The sequence below is a fragment of the Somniosus microcephalus genome, chromosome 12, assembly GCF_052327205.1.
Source record: "Somniosus microcephalus isolate GS21.2 chromosome 12, FLI_Smic_1.0, whole genome shotgun sequence".
NCBI classification, from domain to species: Eukaryota; Metazoa; Chordata; class Chondrichthyes; order Squaliformes; family Somniosidae; genus Somniosus; species Somniosus microcephalus.
The window spans coordinates 223,888,474-223,900,799 of record NC_140998.1 but is presented as its reverse complement, the minus strand read 5'-3'; the positions used below and the strand labels follow the sequence as shown (position 1 = coordinate 223,900,799).

Sequence of the window (12,326 nt, the reverse complement as noted above, 5' to 3'; positions counted from 1 at the left end):
TCACCTGTCACAGTGGGTGTGTCACCTGTCACAGTGGGTGTGCCCCTGTGACAGTGAGTGTGTCCCTGTCACAGTGAGTGTGTCCCTGTCACAGTGAGTGTGTCACCTGCCACAGTGAGTGTGTCCCTGTCACAGTGGGTGTGCCCCTGTGACAGTGAGTGTGTCCCTGTCACAGTGAGTGTGTCACCTGTCACAGTGGGTGTGCCCCTGTGACAGTGAGTGTGTCCCTGTCACAGTGAGTGTGTCCCTGTCACAGTGAGTGTGTCCCTGTCACAGTGAGTGTGTCACCTGTCACAGTGAGTGTGTCCCTGTCACAGTGAGTGTGTCACCTGTCACAGTGAGTGTGTCCCTGTCACAGTGAGTGTGTCACCTGTCACAGTGAGTGTGTCCCTGTCACAGTGAGTGTGTCCCTGTCACAGTCTGAGTGTGTCACCTGTCACAGTGAGTGTGTCCCTGTCACAGTGAGTGTGTCCCTGTCACAGTGAGAATGTCCCTGTCACAGTCTGAGTGTGTCACCTGCCACAGTGGGTGTGTCACCTGTCACAGTGAGTGTGTCACCTGTCACAGTGAGTGTGTCCCTGTCACAGTGAGTGTGTCCCTGTCACAGTGAGTGTGTCACCTGCCACAGTGAGTGTGTCACCTGCCACAGTGAGTGTGTCCCTGTCACAGTGGGTGTGTCACCTGTCACAGTGGGTGTGCCCCTGTGACAGTGAGTGTGTCACCTGTCACAGTGGGTGTGCCCCTGTGACAGTGAGTGTGTCCCTGTCACAGTGAGTGTGTCCCTGTCACAGTGAGAGTGTCCCTGTCACAGTAAGTGTGTCACCTGTCACAGTGAGTGTGTCCCTGTCACAGTGAGTGTGTCACCTGTCACAGTGAGTGTGTCCCTGTCACAGTGAGTGTGTCCCTGTCACAGTGAGTGTGTCACCTGTCACAGTGAGTGTGTCCCTGTCACAGTGAGTGTGTCCCTGTCACAGTGAGAATGTCCCTGTCACAGTCTGAGTGTGTCACCTGCCACAGTGAGTGTGTCCCTGTCACAGTGAGTGTGTCCCTGTCACAGTGAGTGTGCCACCTGTCACAGTGAGAATGTCCCTGTCACAGTCTGAGTGTGTCACCTGCCACAGTGGGTGTGTCACCTGTCACAGTGAGTGTGCCACCTGTCACAGTGAGTGTGTCCCTGTCACAGTCTGAGTGTGTCACCTGCCACAGTGGGTGTGTCACCTGTCACAGTCTGAGTGTGTCACCTGTCACAGTGAGTGCGCCCCTGTCACAGTCTGAGTGTGTCACCTGACACAGTGAGTGTGCCCCTGTCACAGTCTGAGTGTGTCACCTGTCACAGTGAGTGTGCCACCTGTCACAGTGAGTGTGTCCCTGTCACAGTCTGAGTGTGTCACCTGACACAGTGAGTGTGCCCCTGTCACAGTGAGTGTGTCACCTGTCACAGTGAGTGTGCCCCTGTCACAGTGAGTGTGTCACCTGTCACAGTGAGTGTGCCACCTGTCACAGTGAGTGTGTCCCTGTCACAGTGAGAATGTCCCTGTCACAGTCTGAGTGTGTCACCTGCCACAGTGGGTGTGTCACCAGTCACAGTCTGAGTGTGTCACCTGTCACAGTGAGTGTGCCACCTGTCACAGTCTGATTGTGTCACCTGTCACAGTGAGTGTGTTCCTGTCACAGTCTGATTGTGTCACCTGTCACAGTGAGTGTGTTCCAGTCACAGTCTGATTGTGTCACCTGTCACAGTGAGTGTGTTCCAGTCACAGTCTGATTGTGTCACCTGTCACAGTGAGTGTGTTCCAGTCACAGTCTGATTGAGTCACCTGTCACAGTGAGTGTGTCCCTGTCACAGTCTGAGTGTGTCACCTGTCACAGTGAGTGTGCCCGCCACAGTCTGAGTGTGTCACCTGTCACAGTGAGTGTGCCCGCCACAGTGGGTATGCCCCTGTCACAGTGAGTGTGTCCCTGTCACAGTGATTGTGTCCCTGTCACAGTGAGAATGTCCCTGTCACAGTCTGAGTGTGTCACCTGTCACAGTGGGTTTGTCACCTGTCACAGTCTGAGTGTGTCACCTGTCACAGTGAGTGTGCCCCTGTCACAGTCTGAGTGTGTCACCTGTCACAGTGAGTGTGCCCCTGTCACAGTGAGAATGTCCCTGTCACAGTCTGAGTGTGTCACCTGTCACAGTGAGTGTGTTCCAGTCACAGTCTGAGTGTGTCACCTGTCACAGTGAGTGTGCGACCTGTCACAGTGAGTGTGTCACCTGTCACAGTGATTGTGTCCCTGTCACAGTGATTGTGTCCCTGTCACAGTCTGAATGTGTCACCTGTCACAGTGAGTGTGTCCCTGTCACAGTCTGAGTGTGTCACCTGTCACAGTGAGTGTGTCCCTGTCACAGTCTGAGTGTGTCACCTGACACAGTGAGTGTGCCCCTGTCACAGTGAGTGTGCCACCTGTCACAGTGAGTGTGTCCCTGTCACAGTCTGAGTGTGTCACCTGACACAGTGAGTGTGTCCCTGTCACAGTCTGAGCGTGTCACCTGTCACAGTGAGTGTGTTCCAGTCACAGTCTGATTGTGTCACCTGTCACAGTGAGTGTGTCCCTGTCACAGTCTGATTGTGTCACCTGTCACAGTGAGTATGTCACCTGTCACAGTGATTGTGTCCCTGTCACAGTGATTGTGTCCCTGTCACATTGAGTGTGTCCCTGTCACAGTCTGAGTGTGTCACCTGTCACAGTGAGTGTGTCCCTGTCACAGTCTGAGTGTGCCACCTGACACAGTGAGTGTGCCCCTGTCACAGTGAGTGTGCCACCTGTCACAGTGAGTGTGTCACCTGTCACAGTGAGTGTGTTCCAGTCACAGTCTGATTGTGTCACCTGTCACAGTGAGTGTGTTCCAGTCACAGTCTGATTGTGTCACCTGTCACAGTGAGTGTGTCCCTGTCACAGTCTGAGTGTGTCACCTGTCACAGTGAGTGTGCCCGCCACAGTGGGTGTGCCACCTGTCACAGTGAGCGTGCCACCTGTCACAGTGAATGTGCCCGCCACAGTCTGAGTGTGCCCCTGTCACAGTGAGTGTGTCACCTGTCACAGTTTGAGTGTGCCCCTGTCACAGTGAGTGTGTCACCTGTCACAGTTTGAGTGTGCCCCTGTCACAGTTTGAGTGTGCCCCTGTCACAGTGAGTGTGTCCCTGTCACAGTCTGAGTGTGTTACCTGTCACAGTGAGTGTGTCCCTGTCACAGTGAGTGTGTCCCTGTCACAGTGAGTGTGCCCCATCACAGTCTGAGTGTGTCCCTGTCACAGTGAGTGTGTCACCTGTCACAGTGAGTGTGCCCCTGTCACAGTCTGAGTGTGTCCCTGTCACAGTGAGTGTGTCCCTGTCAGAGTGAGTGTGTCACCTGTCACAGTGAGTGTGCCCCGTCATAGTGATTTTGTCACCTGTCACAGTGAGTGTGTCCCTGTCACAGTGAGTGTGCCCCTGTCACAGTGGGTGTGTCACCTGTCACAGTGATTGTGTCCCTGTCACAGTGAGAATCTCCCTGTCACAGTCTGAGTGTGTCACCTGTCACAGTGAGTGTGCCACCTGTCACAGTGAGTGTGTCACCTGTCACAGTGAGTGTGTCCCTGTCACAGTGAGTGTGTCCCTGTCACAGTGAGTGTGCCACCTGTCACAGTGAGTGTGTCACCTGTCACAGTGATTGTGTCCCTGTCACAGTGAGTGTGCCACCTGTCACAGTGAGTGTGTCACCTGTCACAGTGATTGTGTCCCTGTCACAGTGAGTGTGTCCCTGTCACAGTCTGAGTGTGTCACCTGTCACATTGAGTGTGTCCCTATCACAGTCTGAGTGTGCCACCTGTCACAGTGAGTGTGCCCGCCACAGTGAGTGAGCCCCTGTCACAGTGGGTCTGTCACCTGTCACAGTGAGTGTGCCCCTGTCACAGTGAGTGTGTCACCTCTCACAGTGAGTGTGCCCCTCTCACAGTGAGTGTGCCCCTCTCACAGTCTGAGTCTGTCACCTGTCACAGTCTGAGTGTGCCCCTGTCACAGTGAGTGTGTCACCTGTCACAGTTTGAGTGTGCCCCGTCACAGTGAGTGTGTCCCTGTCACAGTCTGAGTGTGTTACCTGTCACAGTGAGTGTGCCCCTGTCACAGTGAGTGTGTCCCTGTCATAGTGAGTGTGCCCCATCACAGTCTGAGTGTGTCCCTGTCACAGTGAGTGTGTCACCTGTCACAGTGAGTGTGGCCCTGTCACAGTCTGAGTGTGTCCCTGTCACAGTGAGTGTGTCCCTGTCACAGTGAGTGTGTCACCTGTCACAGCGAGTGTGCCCCTGTCACAGTCTGAGTGTGTCCCTGTCACAGCGAGTGTGTCCCTGTCACAGTGGGTGTGCCCCGTCACAGTGATTGTGCCTCTGTCACAGTGAGTGTGTCACCTTTCACAGTGAGTGTGCCCCGTCACAGTCTGAGTGTGTCCCTGTCACAGTGAGTGTGCCCCTGTCACAGTGAGTGTGTCACCTTTCACAGAGAGTGTGCCCCATCACAGTGAGTATTTCACCTGTCACAGTGAGTGTGCCCCTGTTAGTGAGTGTGCCCCTGTCACAGTGAGTGTGTCACAGTGAGTGTGCCCCTGTCACAGTGAGTGTGTCACCTTTCACAGAGAGTGTGCCCCATCACAGTGAGTATTTCACCTGTCACAGTGAGTGTGCCCCTGTTAGTGAGTGTGCCCCTGTCACAGTGAGTGTGTCACAGTGAGTGTGTCCCTGTCACAGTGAGTGTGCCCCGTCACAGTCTGAGTGTGTCACCTGTCACATTGAGTGTGTCCCTGTCACAGTGAGAGTGCCACTGTCACAGTCTGAGTGTGTCACCTGTCACAGTGAGTGTGCCCCTGTCACAGTGAGTGTGTCCCTGTCACAGTCTCAGTGTGCCCCTGTCACAGTGAGTGTGTCACAGTGAGTGTCTCCCTGTCACAGTCCAAGTGTGCCCCTGTCACAATGAGTGTGTCACAGTGAGTGTGTCCCTGTCACAGTGAGTGTGCCCCTGTCACAGTGAGTGTGTCACCTGTCACAGTGAGTGTGTCCCTGTCACAGTGAGTGTGTCCCTGTCACAGTCTGTGTGTCACCTGTCACAGTGAGTGTGCCCCTGTCACAGTGAGTGTGTCCCTGTCACAGTCTGAGTGTGCCCCATTACAGTGAGTGTGTAACAGTGAGTGCCTCCCTGTCACAGTCCGAGTGTGCCCCGTCACAATGAGTGTGTCACAGTGAGTGTGTCCCTGTCACAGTGAGTGTGCCCCGTCACAGTGAGTGTGTCACCTGTCACAGTGAGTGTCTCCCTGTCACAGTGAGTGTGCCCCTGTCAGTGAGTGTGCCCCATCAGTGTGTGTGTCACCTGTCACAGTGAGTGTGTCCCTGTCAGTGAGTGTGCCCCTGTCACAGTCTGAGTGTGCTCCTGTCACAGTCTGAGTGTGCCCCTGTCAGTGAGTGTGCCCCTGTCAGTGAGTGTGCCCCTGTCAGTGAGTGTGCCGCTGTCAGGGAGAGTGTCACCAGTCACAGTCTGAGTGTGTCATCTGTCACAGTGAGTGTGCCCCTTTCACAGTGTGAGTGTGTCACCTGTCACAGTGAGTGTGCCCCTGTCAATGAGTGTGCCCCTGTCAGTGAGTATGTCCCTGTCACAGTGAGTGTGTCCCTGTCACAGTGAATGTGTCACCTGTCACAGTCTGAGTGTGTCACCTGTCACAGTGAGTGTGCCCCTGTCAATGAGTGTGCCCCTGTCAGTGAGTATGTCCCTGTCACAGTGAGTGTGTCCCTGTCACAGTGAATGTGTCACCTGTCACAGTCTGAGTGTGTCACCTGTCACAGTGAGTGTGCCCCTGTCAATGAGTGTGCCCCTGTCAGTGAGTATGTCCCTGTCGCAGTGAGTGTGTCCCTGTCACAGTGAATGTGTCACCTGTCACAGTCTGAGTGTGGCACCTGTCACAGTGAGTGTGCCTCTGTCAGTGAGTGTGCCCCTGTCACAGTGGGTGTGCCCCTGTCACAGTCTGAGTGTGAGTGTGTCACAGTCTGAGTGTGGCACAGTCTGAGTGTGCCTTAACCCCTGTCTCCAGAGTCTATCGATGCCGCCTCACCTGCCGGTACGATAACCCGTTTCTCGTTGTTCGTGCTGTTTGGCGGGCTGTCCCTCTGCTCACTGTACCCAGGCGGGTATGGGGCTTGACTGGTCTCAGTCCCACTCAGCATCTTGATCCGTCTGACAACACTGCAGTCTACGGGAGACTCTCTGTGGGATGAAAAGGAAGATCATGCCAAGTTGAATGATTGGTTCCGTGAGTAGCCAGTGACCCTTGAACTGGAGTCTGAGCTGAGTTGAGTTCAGGGTAAATCTGCTCTTTCGCTCCTGAATTCCCTATTGGATATATTGGCGACTATCTTATATTTATGGCCCCTAATTTGCTCTTCCCCACAAGTGGAAACACACTCTATGTGTCATGTCAAACCCTTTCATAATTTTAAAGCCCTCTATCAGGTCACCTCTCAGCCTTCTTATTTCAAGAGAAAAGAGCCCCAGCCTGTTCATCCTTTCCTGATAGGTATACACTCATTCTTTTAAATCTATTATGCACCCTCTCTAGTGCCTCTATATCCTTTTTATAATATGGGGACCAGTACTGTGAACAGTGCTCCAAGTGCGGTCTAACCATGGTATATGGAGACCGGAACTGTGCACAATGCTCCAAGTGCGATCCAACCAAGGTATATAGAGACTAGAACTGTGCACAATGCTCCAGGTGTGGTCTAACCAAGGTATATAGAGACCAGAACTGTGCACAGTGCTCCAAGTGTGGTCTAACCAAGGTATATAGAGACCAGAACTGTGCACAGTGCTCCAAGTGTGGTCTAACCAAGGTATACGGAGACCAGAACTGTGCACAGTGCTCCAAGTGTGGTCTAACCGAGGTATATGGAGACCAGAACTGTGCACAATGCTCCAAGTGCGGTCTAACCAAGGTATATAGAGACTAGAACTGTGCACAATGCTCCAGGTGTGGTCTAACCAAGGTTTATAGAGACCAGAACTGTGCACAATGCTCCAAGTGCGGTATAACCAAGGTATATAGAGACCAAAACTGTACACAGTGCTCCAAGTGTGGTCTAACCAAGGTATATAGAGAGCAGAACCATGCACAGTGCTCCAAGTGTGGTCTAACCAAGGTATATGGAGACCAGAACTGTGCACAGTGCTCCAAGTGTGGTCTAACCAAGGTATATGGAGACCAGAACTGTGCACAGTGCCCCAAGTGTGGTCTAACCAAGGTATATGGAGACCAGAACTGTGCACAATGCTCCAAGTGCGGTCTAACCAAGGTATATAGAGACCAGAACTGTACACAGTGCTCCAAGTGTGGTCTAACCAAAGTATACGGAGACCAGAACTGTGCACAGTGCTCCAAGTGTGGTCTAACCAAGGTATAAAGAGACCAGAACTGTGCACAGTGCTCCAAGTGTGGTCTAACCAATGTATATGGAGACACTTGGAGCACTGTGCACAGTTCTGCTCTCTATATACCTTGGTTAGACCATACTTGGAGCAATGTGCACAGTTCTGCTCTCTATATACATTGGTTAGACCATACTTGGAGCAATGTGCACAGTTCTGGTCTCCGTATACCTTGGTTAGACCACACTTGGAGCAATGTGCACAGTTCTGCTCTCTATATACCTTGGTTAGACCACACTTGGAGCATGGTGTACAGTTCTGGTCTCCGTATACCTTGGTTAGACCACACTTGGAGCACTGTGCACAGTTCTAGTCTCCATATACCTTGGTTAGACCATACTTGGAGCACTGTGCACAGTTCTGGTCTCCATATACCTTGGTTAGACCACACTTGGAGCACTGTGCACAGTTCTGGTCTCCATACCTTGGTTAGACCACACTTGGAGCACTGTGCACAGTTCTGGTCTCCATATACCTTGGTTAGACCACACTTGGAGCACTGTGCACAGTTCTAGTCTCCATATACCTTGGTTAGACCACACTTGGAGCACTGTGCACAGTTCTGGTCTCCATACCTTGGTTAGACCACACTTGGAGCACTGTGCACAGTTCTGGTCTCCATATACCTTGGTTAGACCACACTTGGAGCACCGTGCACAGTTCTGGTCTCTATATACCTTGGTTAGACCACACTTGGAGCACCGTGCACAGTTTTACTCTCTATATACCTTGGTTAGACCACACTTGGAGCAATGTGCACAGTTCTGGTCTCCAAGTGAGGTCTAACCAAGGTTCGAAACAAGTTTAACATAACTTCTCTGCTTTTCAATTCTATCCCTGTAGAAATGAACCCCAGTGCTTGTTTTTTTATGGCCTTATTAACCTGCATCGCTACTTTTAATGATGTTTGTATCTGTACCCCCAGATCCCTCTATTCCTGAACCCCATTTTATTTTCCAAGGAGTATTTGGCTTCCTTATTCTTCCGACCAAAATGTTCCACCTCGCACTTATCTATAATGAAATTAACTTGCCATTTACACATCCATTCTGCAAGTTTATTAATGTCTTCCTGTATTTTGTTACCGTCCTCTGCATTAACTGGGATTGAGGGATTGGGGAGAAGGTGGGTAGGAGGGGTTGAAGGGTATGGGGAGAAGGTGGGAGGGTGGGGTTGAGGGATATGTGGAGAAGGTGGGTAGTTGGGGTTGAAGGGTATGGGGAGAAGGTGGGAGGGTGGGGTTGAGGGATATGGGGAGAAGGTGGGAGGGTGGGGTTGAGGATATGGGGGTAAGGTGGGTAGTTGGAATTGGGGATATGGAGAGAAGATGGGTAGGTGGGATTGAGAGATATGGGGAGAAGGTGGGTTGGTGGGCTTGAGGGATTGGGGGAGAAGTTGGGTGCGTGGGGTTGGGGATATGGAGAGAAGATGGGTGGGTGGGATTGAGGGATTGGAGAGAAGGTGGGTAGGTGGGATTGGGGATATGGAGAGAAGGTGGGTAGGTGGGATTGGGGATATGGGGAGAAGGTGGGTAGGTGGCGTTGGGGATATGGAGAGAAGGTGGGTAAGTGGGATTGGGGATATGGAGAGAAGGTGGGTAGGTGGGATTGGGGATATGGAGAGAAGGTGGGTAGGTGGGATTGGGGATATGGGGAGAAGGTGGGTGGGTGGCGTTGAGGGATTGGAGAGAAGGTGGGTAGGTGGGATTGAGGGATTGGAGAGAAGGTGGGCAGGTGGGATTGAGGGATTGGAGAGAAGGTGGGTGGGTGGGATTGGGGATATGGGGAGAAGGTGGGTAGGTGGCGTTGGGGATATGGAGAGAAGGTGGGTAAGTGGGATTGGGGATATGGAGAGAAGGTGGGTAGGTGGGATTGGGGATATGGAGAGAAGGTGGGTAAGTCAGATTAGGGATACGGGAATAAGGTGGGTAAGTGGGGTTGATTTAAGGAGTGTGGTGACTGTGAGGTTGAATGACCTTTCAGTGTTGTCTGTTGATCAATGTCACCGGTTATGGAGAAGGACACTGACTGACCCGAGAGTGAGATCGGTGATGGACTGACAGAGAGGACGATGGCCCAGCTGTGTCGCCTGCTGGGACCAGATCTTCTGTGCCGTACCTTGTACCGTTCACCTGTTCACCCTCCTGCTTCACTGTCACTCGGCTCGTTTGCCTGGCCCAGTCCTGTTCTCCCACCTCCGGACTCCCTTTCCCGGCCTGAATGTAATCACCGGACACGATCTCAGACTTCATCAGGTGTGAGGCTGCGAAGGAGGATTCGTAGAGTGCGTTATCCTCACTCACAACAGAGAGAGCTTCATGGATCTGGAATGGAAACAGAGAGGGAAAAAATGGTTAGGAGCAGTGGCAATAACTACACACACTGACTTTCACTGGGGTACGGGTTCCACACACACTGACTCTCACTGGGGTACGGGATACATCCACACACACTGACTCTCACTGGGGTACGGATTCCACACACACTGACTTCCACTGGGGTACGGGTTCCACACACACTGACTCTCACTGGGGTACGGGTTCCACACACACTAACTCTCACTGAGGTACGGGTCCCATACACACTGACTCTCACTGGGGTACGGGTCCCATACACAGTGACACTCACTGGGGTACGGGTTCCACACACACTGACTCTCACTGGGGTACGGGTTACACACACACTGACTCTCACTGGGGTACGGGTTCCACACACACTGAATCTCACTGGGGTACGGGTTCCACACACACGGACCCTCACTGGGGTATGGATTCCACACACACTGACTCTCACTGGGGTACGGCTTCCACACACACTGACTCTAACTGGGGTACGGGTTCCACACAATGACTCTCACTGGGGTACGGGTTCCACACACACTGACTCTCACTGGGGTATGTTGTCCAGACACACTGACACTCACTGCGGTACGGGTTCCACACACACTGACTCTCACTGGGGTACGGGTTCCACACACACTGACTCTCACTGGGGTACGTGTTCCACACACACTGACTCTCACTGGGGTACAGGTTCCACACACACTGACTCTCACTGGGGTACGGGTCCCACAGACACTGACTCTGACTGGGGTACGGGGTCCACACACACTGACTCTCACTGGGGTACGGGTTCCACACACACTGACTCTCACTGGGGTACGGGTCCCACAGACACTGACTCTCACTGGGGTACGGGTCCCACAGACACTGACTCTCACTGGTATACTAGTCCCACAAAAACTGGCTCTCACTATGTTACCGTTTCCATAGGCACTGAATTTCACTGGGGTACGCGATTCAAAGAAACTGACTCTCACTGGGGTAGGGGTCACAAAAACTGTCTCGCAATGGAGTACAGTTTCATAGACACTGAATCTCACTGCGGTACGGGTTCCACAGACACTGACTCTCACTGGGGTACGGGTCCCACAGACACTGACTCTGCCTAGGGTACGGATCGCACATATACTGACTCTCACTGGGTACAGTTCCACACACACTGAAGCTCACTGTGGTACACTTTCCAAACATACTGACTCTCACTGGGGTGTGGTTCCTCAGACACTGACTCTCACTGGGGTACGGGTTTTACATACATTGCCTCTCACTGGGGTGCGGGTTCCAAACACACTGACCATCACTGGGGTGCCGGTTCCACACACACTGACTCTTACTGGGGTACGGGTCACACACTGACTCTCACTGGGGTACAGGTTCCACGCACACTGACTCTCACTGGGGTACGGGTTCCACAGACACTTACTGTCACTGGGGTAAACGTTCCACAGTCACCAACTCTCATTAGAGTGCTGGTTCCACAGACACTGACACTAACTGGGGTGCGGGTTCCACACACACTGACTCCCACTGGGGCACGGGTTCCACACACACTGACTCTCACTGGGGTACGGGTTCCACACACACTGACTCTCACTGAGGTACGGGTCCCATACACAGTGACACACACTGGGGTACGGGTTCCACACACACTGACTCTCACTGGGGTACGGGTTGCACACACACTGACTCTCACTGGGGTACGGGTTCCACACACACAGACCCTCACTGGGGTACGGGTTCCACACACACAGACCCTCACTGGGGTACGGGTTCCACACACACAGACCCTCACTGGGGTACGGGTTCCACACACACAGACCCTCACTGGGGTACGGGTTCCACACACACAGACCCTCACTGGGGTACGGGTAGCACACAATGACTCTCACTGGGGTACGGGTTACACACACACTGACTCTCACTGGGGTATGTTGTCCAGACACACTGACACTCACTGGGGTACGGGTTCCACACACACTGACTCTCACTGGTGCATGTTGTCCAGACACACTGACTCTCACTGGGGTACGTGTTCCACACACACTGACTCTCACTGGGGTACAGGTTCCACACACACTGACTCTCACTGGGGTACGTGTCCCACAGACACTGACTCTGACTGGGGTACGGGGTACACACATACTGACTCTCACTGTGGTACGGGTCCCACAGACACTGACTCTCACTGGGGTACGGGTTCCACACACAGTGTCTCTCACTGGGGTACGGGTTCCACACTCACTGACTCTCACTGGGGTACAGGTTCCACACACACTGACTCTCACTGGGGTACGGGTTCCACACACACTGACTCTCACTGGGGTACGGGTCCCACAGACACTGACACTCACTGGGGTACGGGTTCCACGCACAGTGACTCTCCCTGGGGTACGGGTTCCACAGACACTAACTCTCACTGGTGTACTAGTGCAACAAACACTGGCTCTCACTGTGTTACCGGTTCCATAGGCACTGAGATTTCACTGGGGTACACGATTCAA

General features: G+C 53.1%; 1 protein-coding gene across 2 annotated transcripts in view; it reads right to left on the bottom strand.

Annotated features, from left to right (window-relative positions):
- Positions 1–9,839, bottom strand: part of LOC147110190 (Friend leukemia integration 1 transcription factor-like) — a 54,518-nt gene extending 44,679 nt beyond the window's left edge. The window contains exons 1-2 of one of the 2 annotated variants that reach the window (XM_086004117.1): positions 9,602–9,839; positions 6,115–6,266 (exon numbers count right to left, since the gene is read on the bottom strand). In XM_086004117.1, coding sequence (XP_085860243.1) covers positions 6,115–6,266; positions 9,602–9,735 — 286 coding nt within the window. In that variant the 5' untranslated portion in view covers positions 9,736–9,839. The remainder of the gene's footprint in view (positions 1–6,114; positions 6,267–9,601) is intronic. The other variant, XM_086004118.1, reaches the window with a different exon arrangement.
- Positions 9,840–12,326: the final 2,487 nt, after the last annotated feature.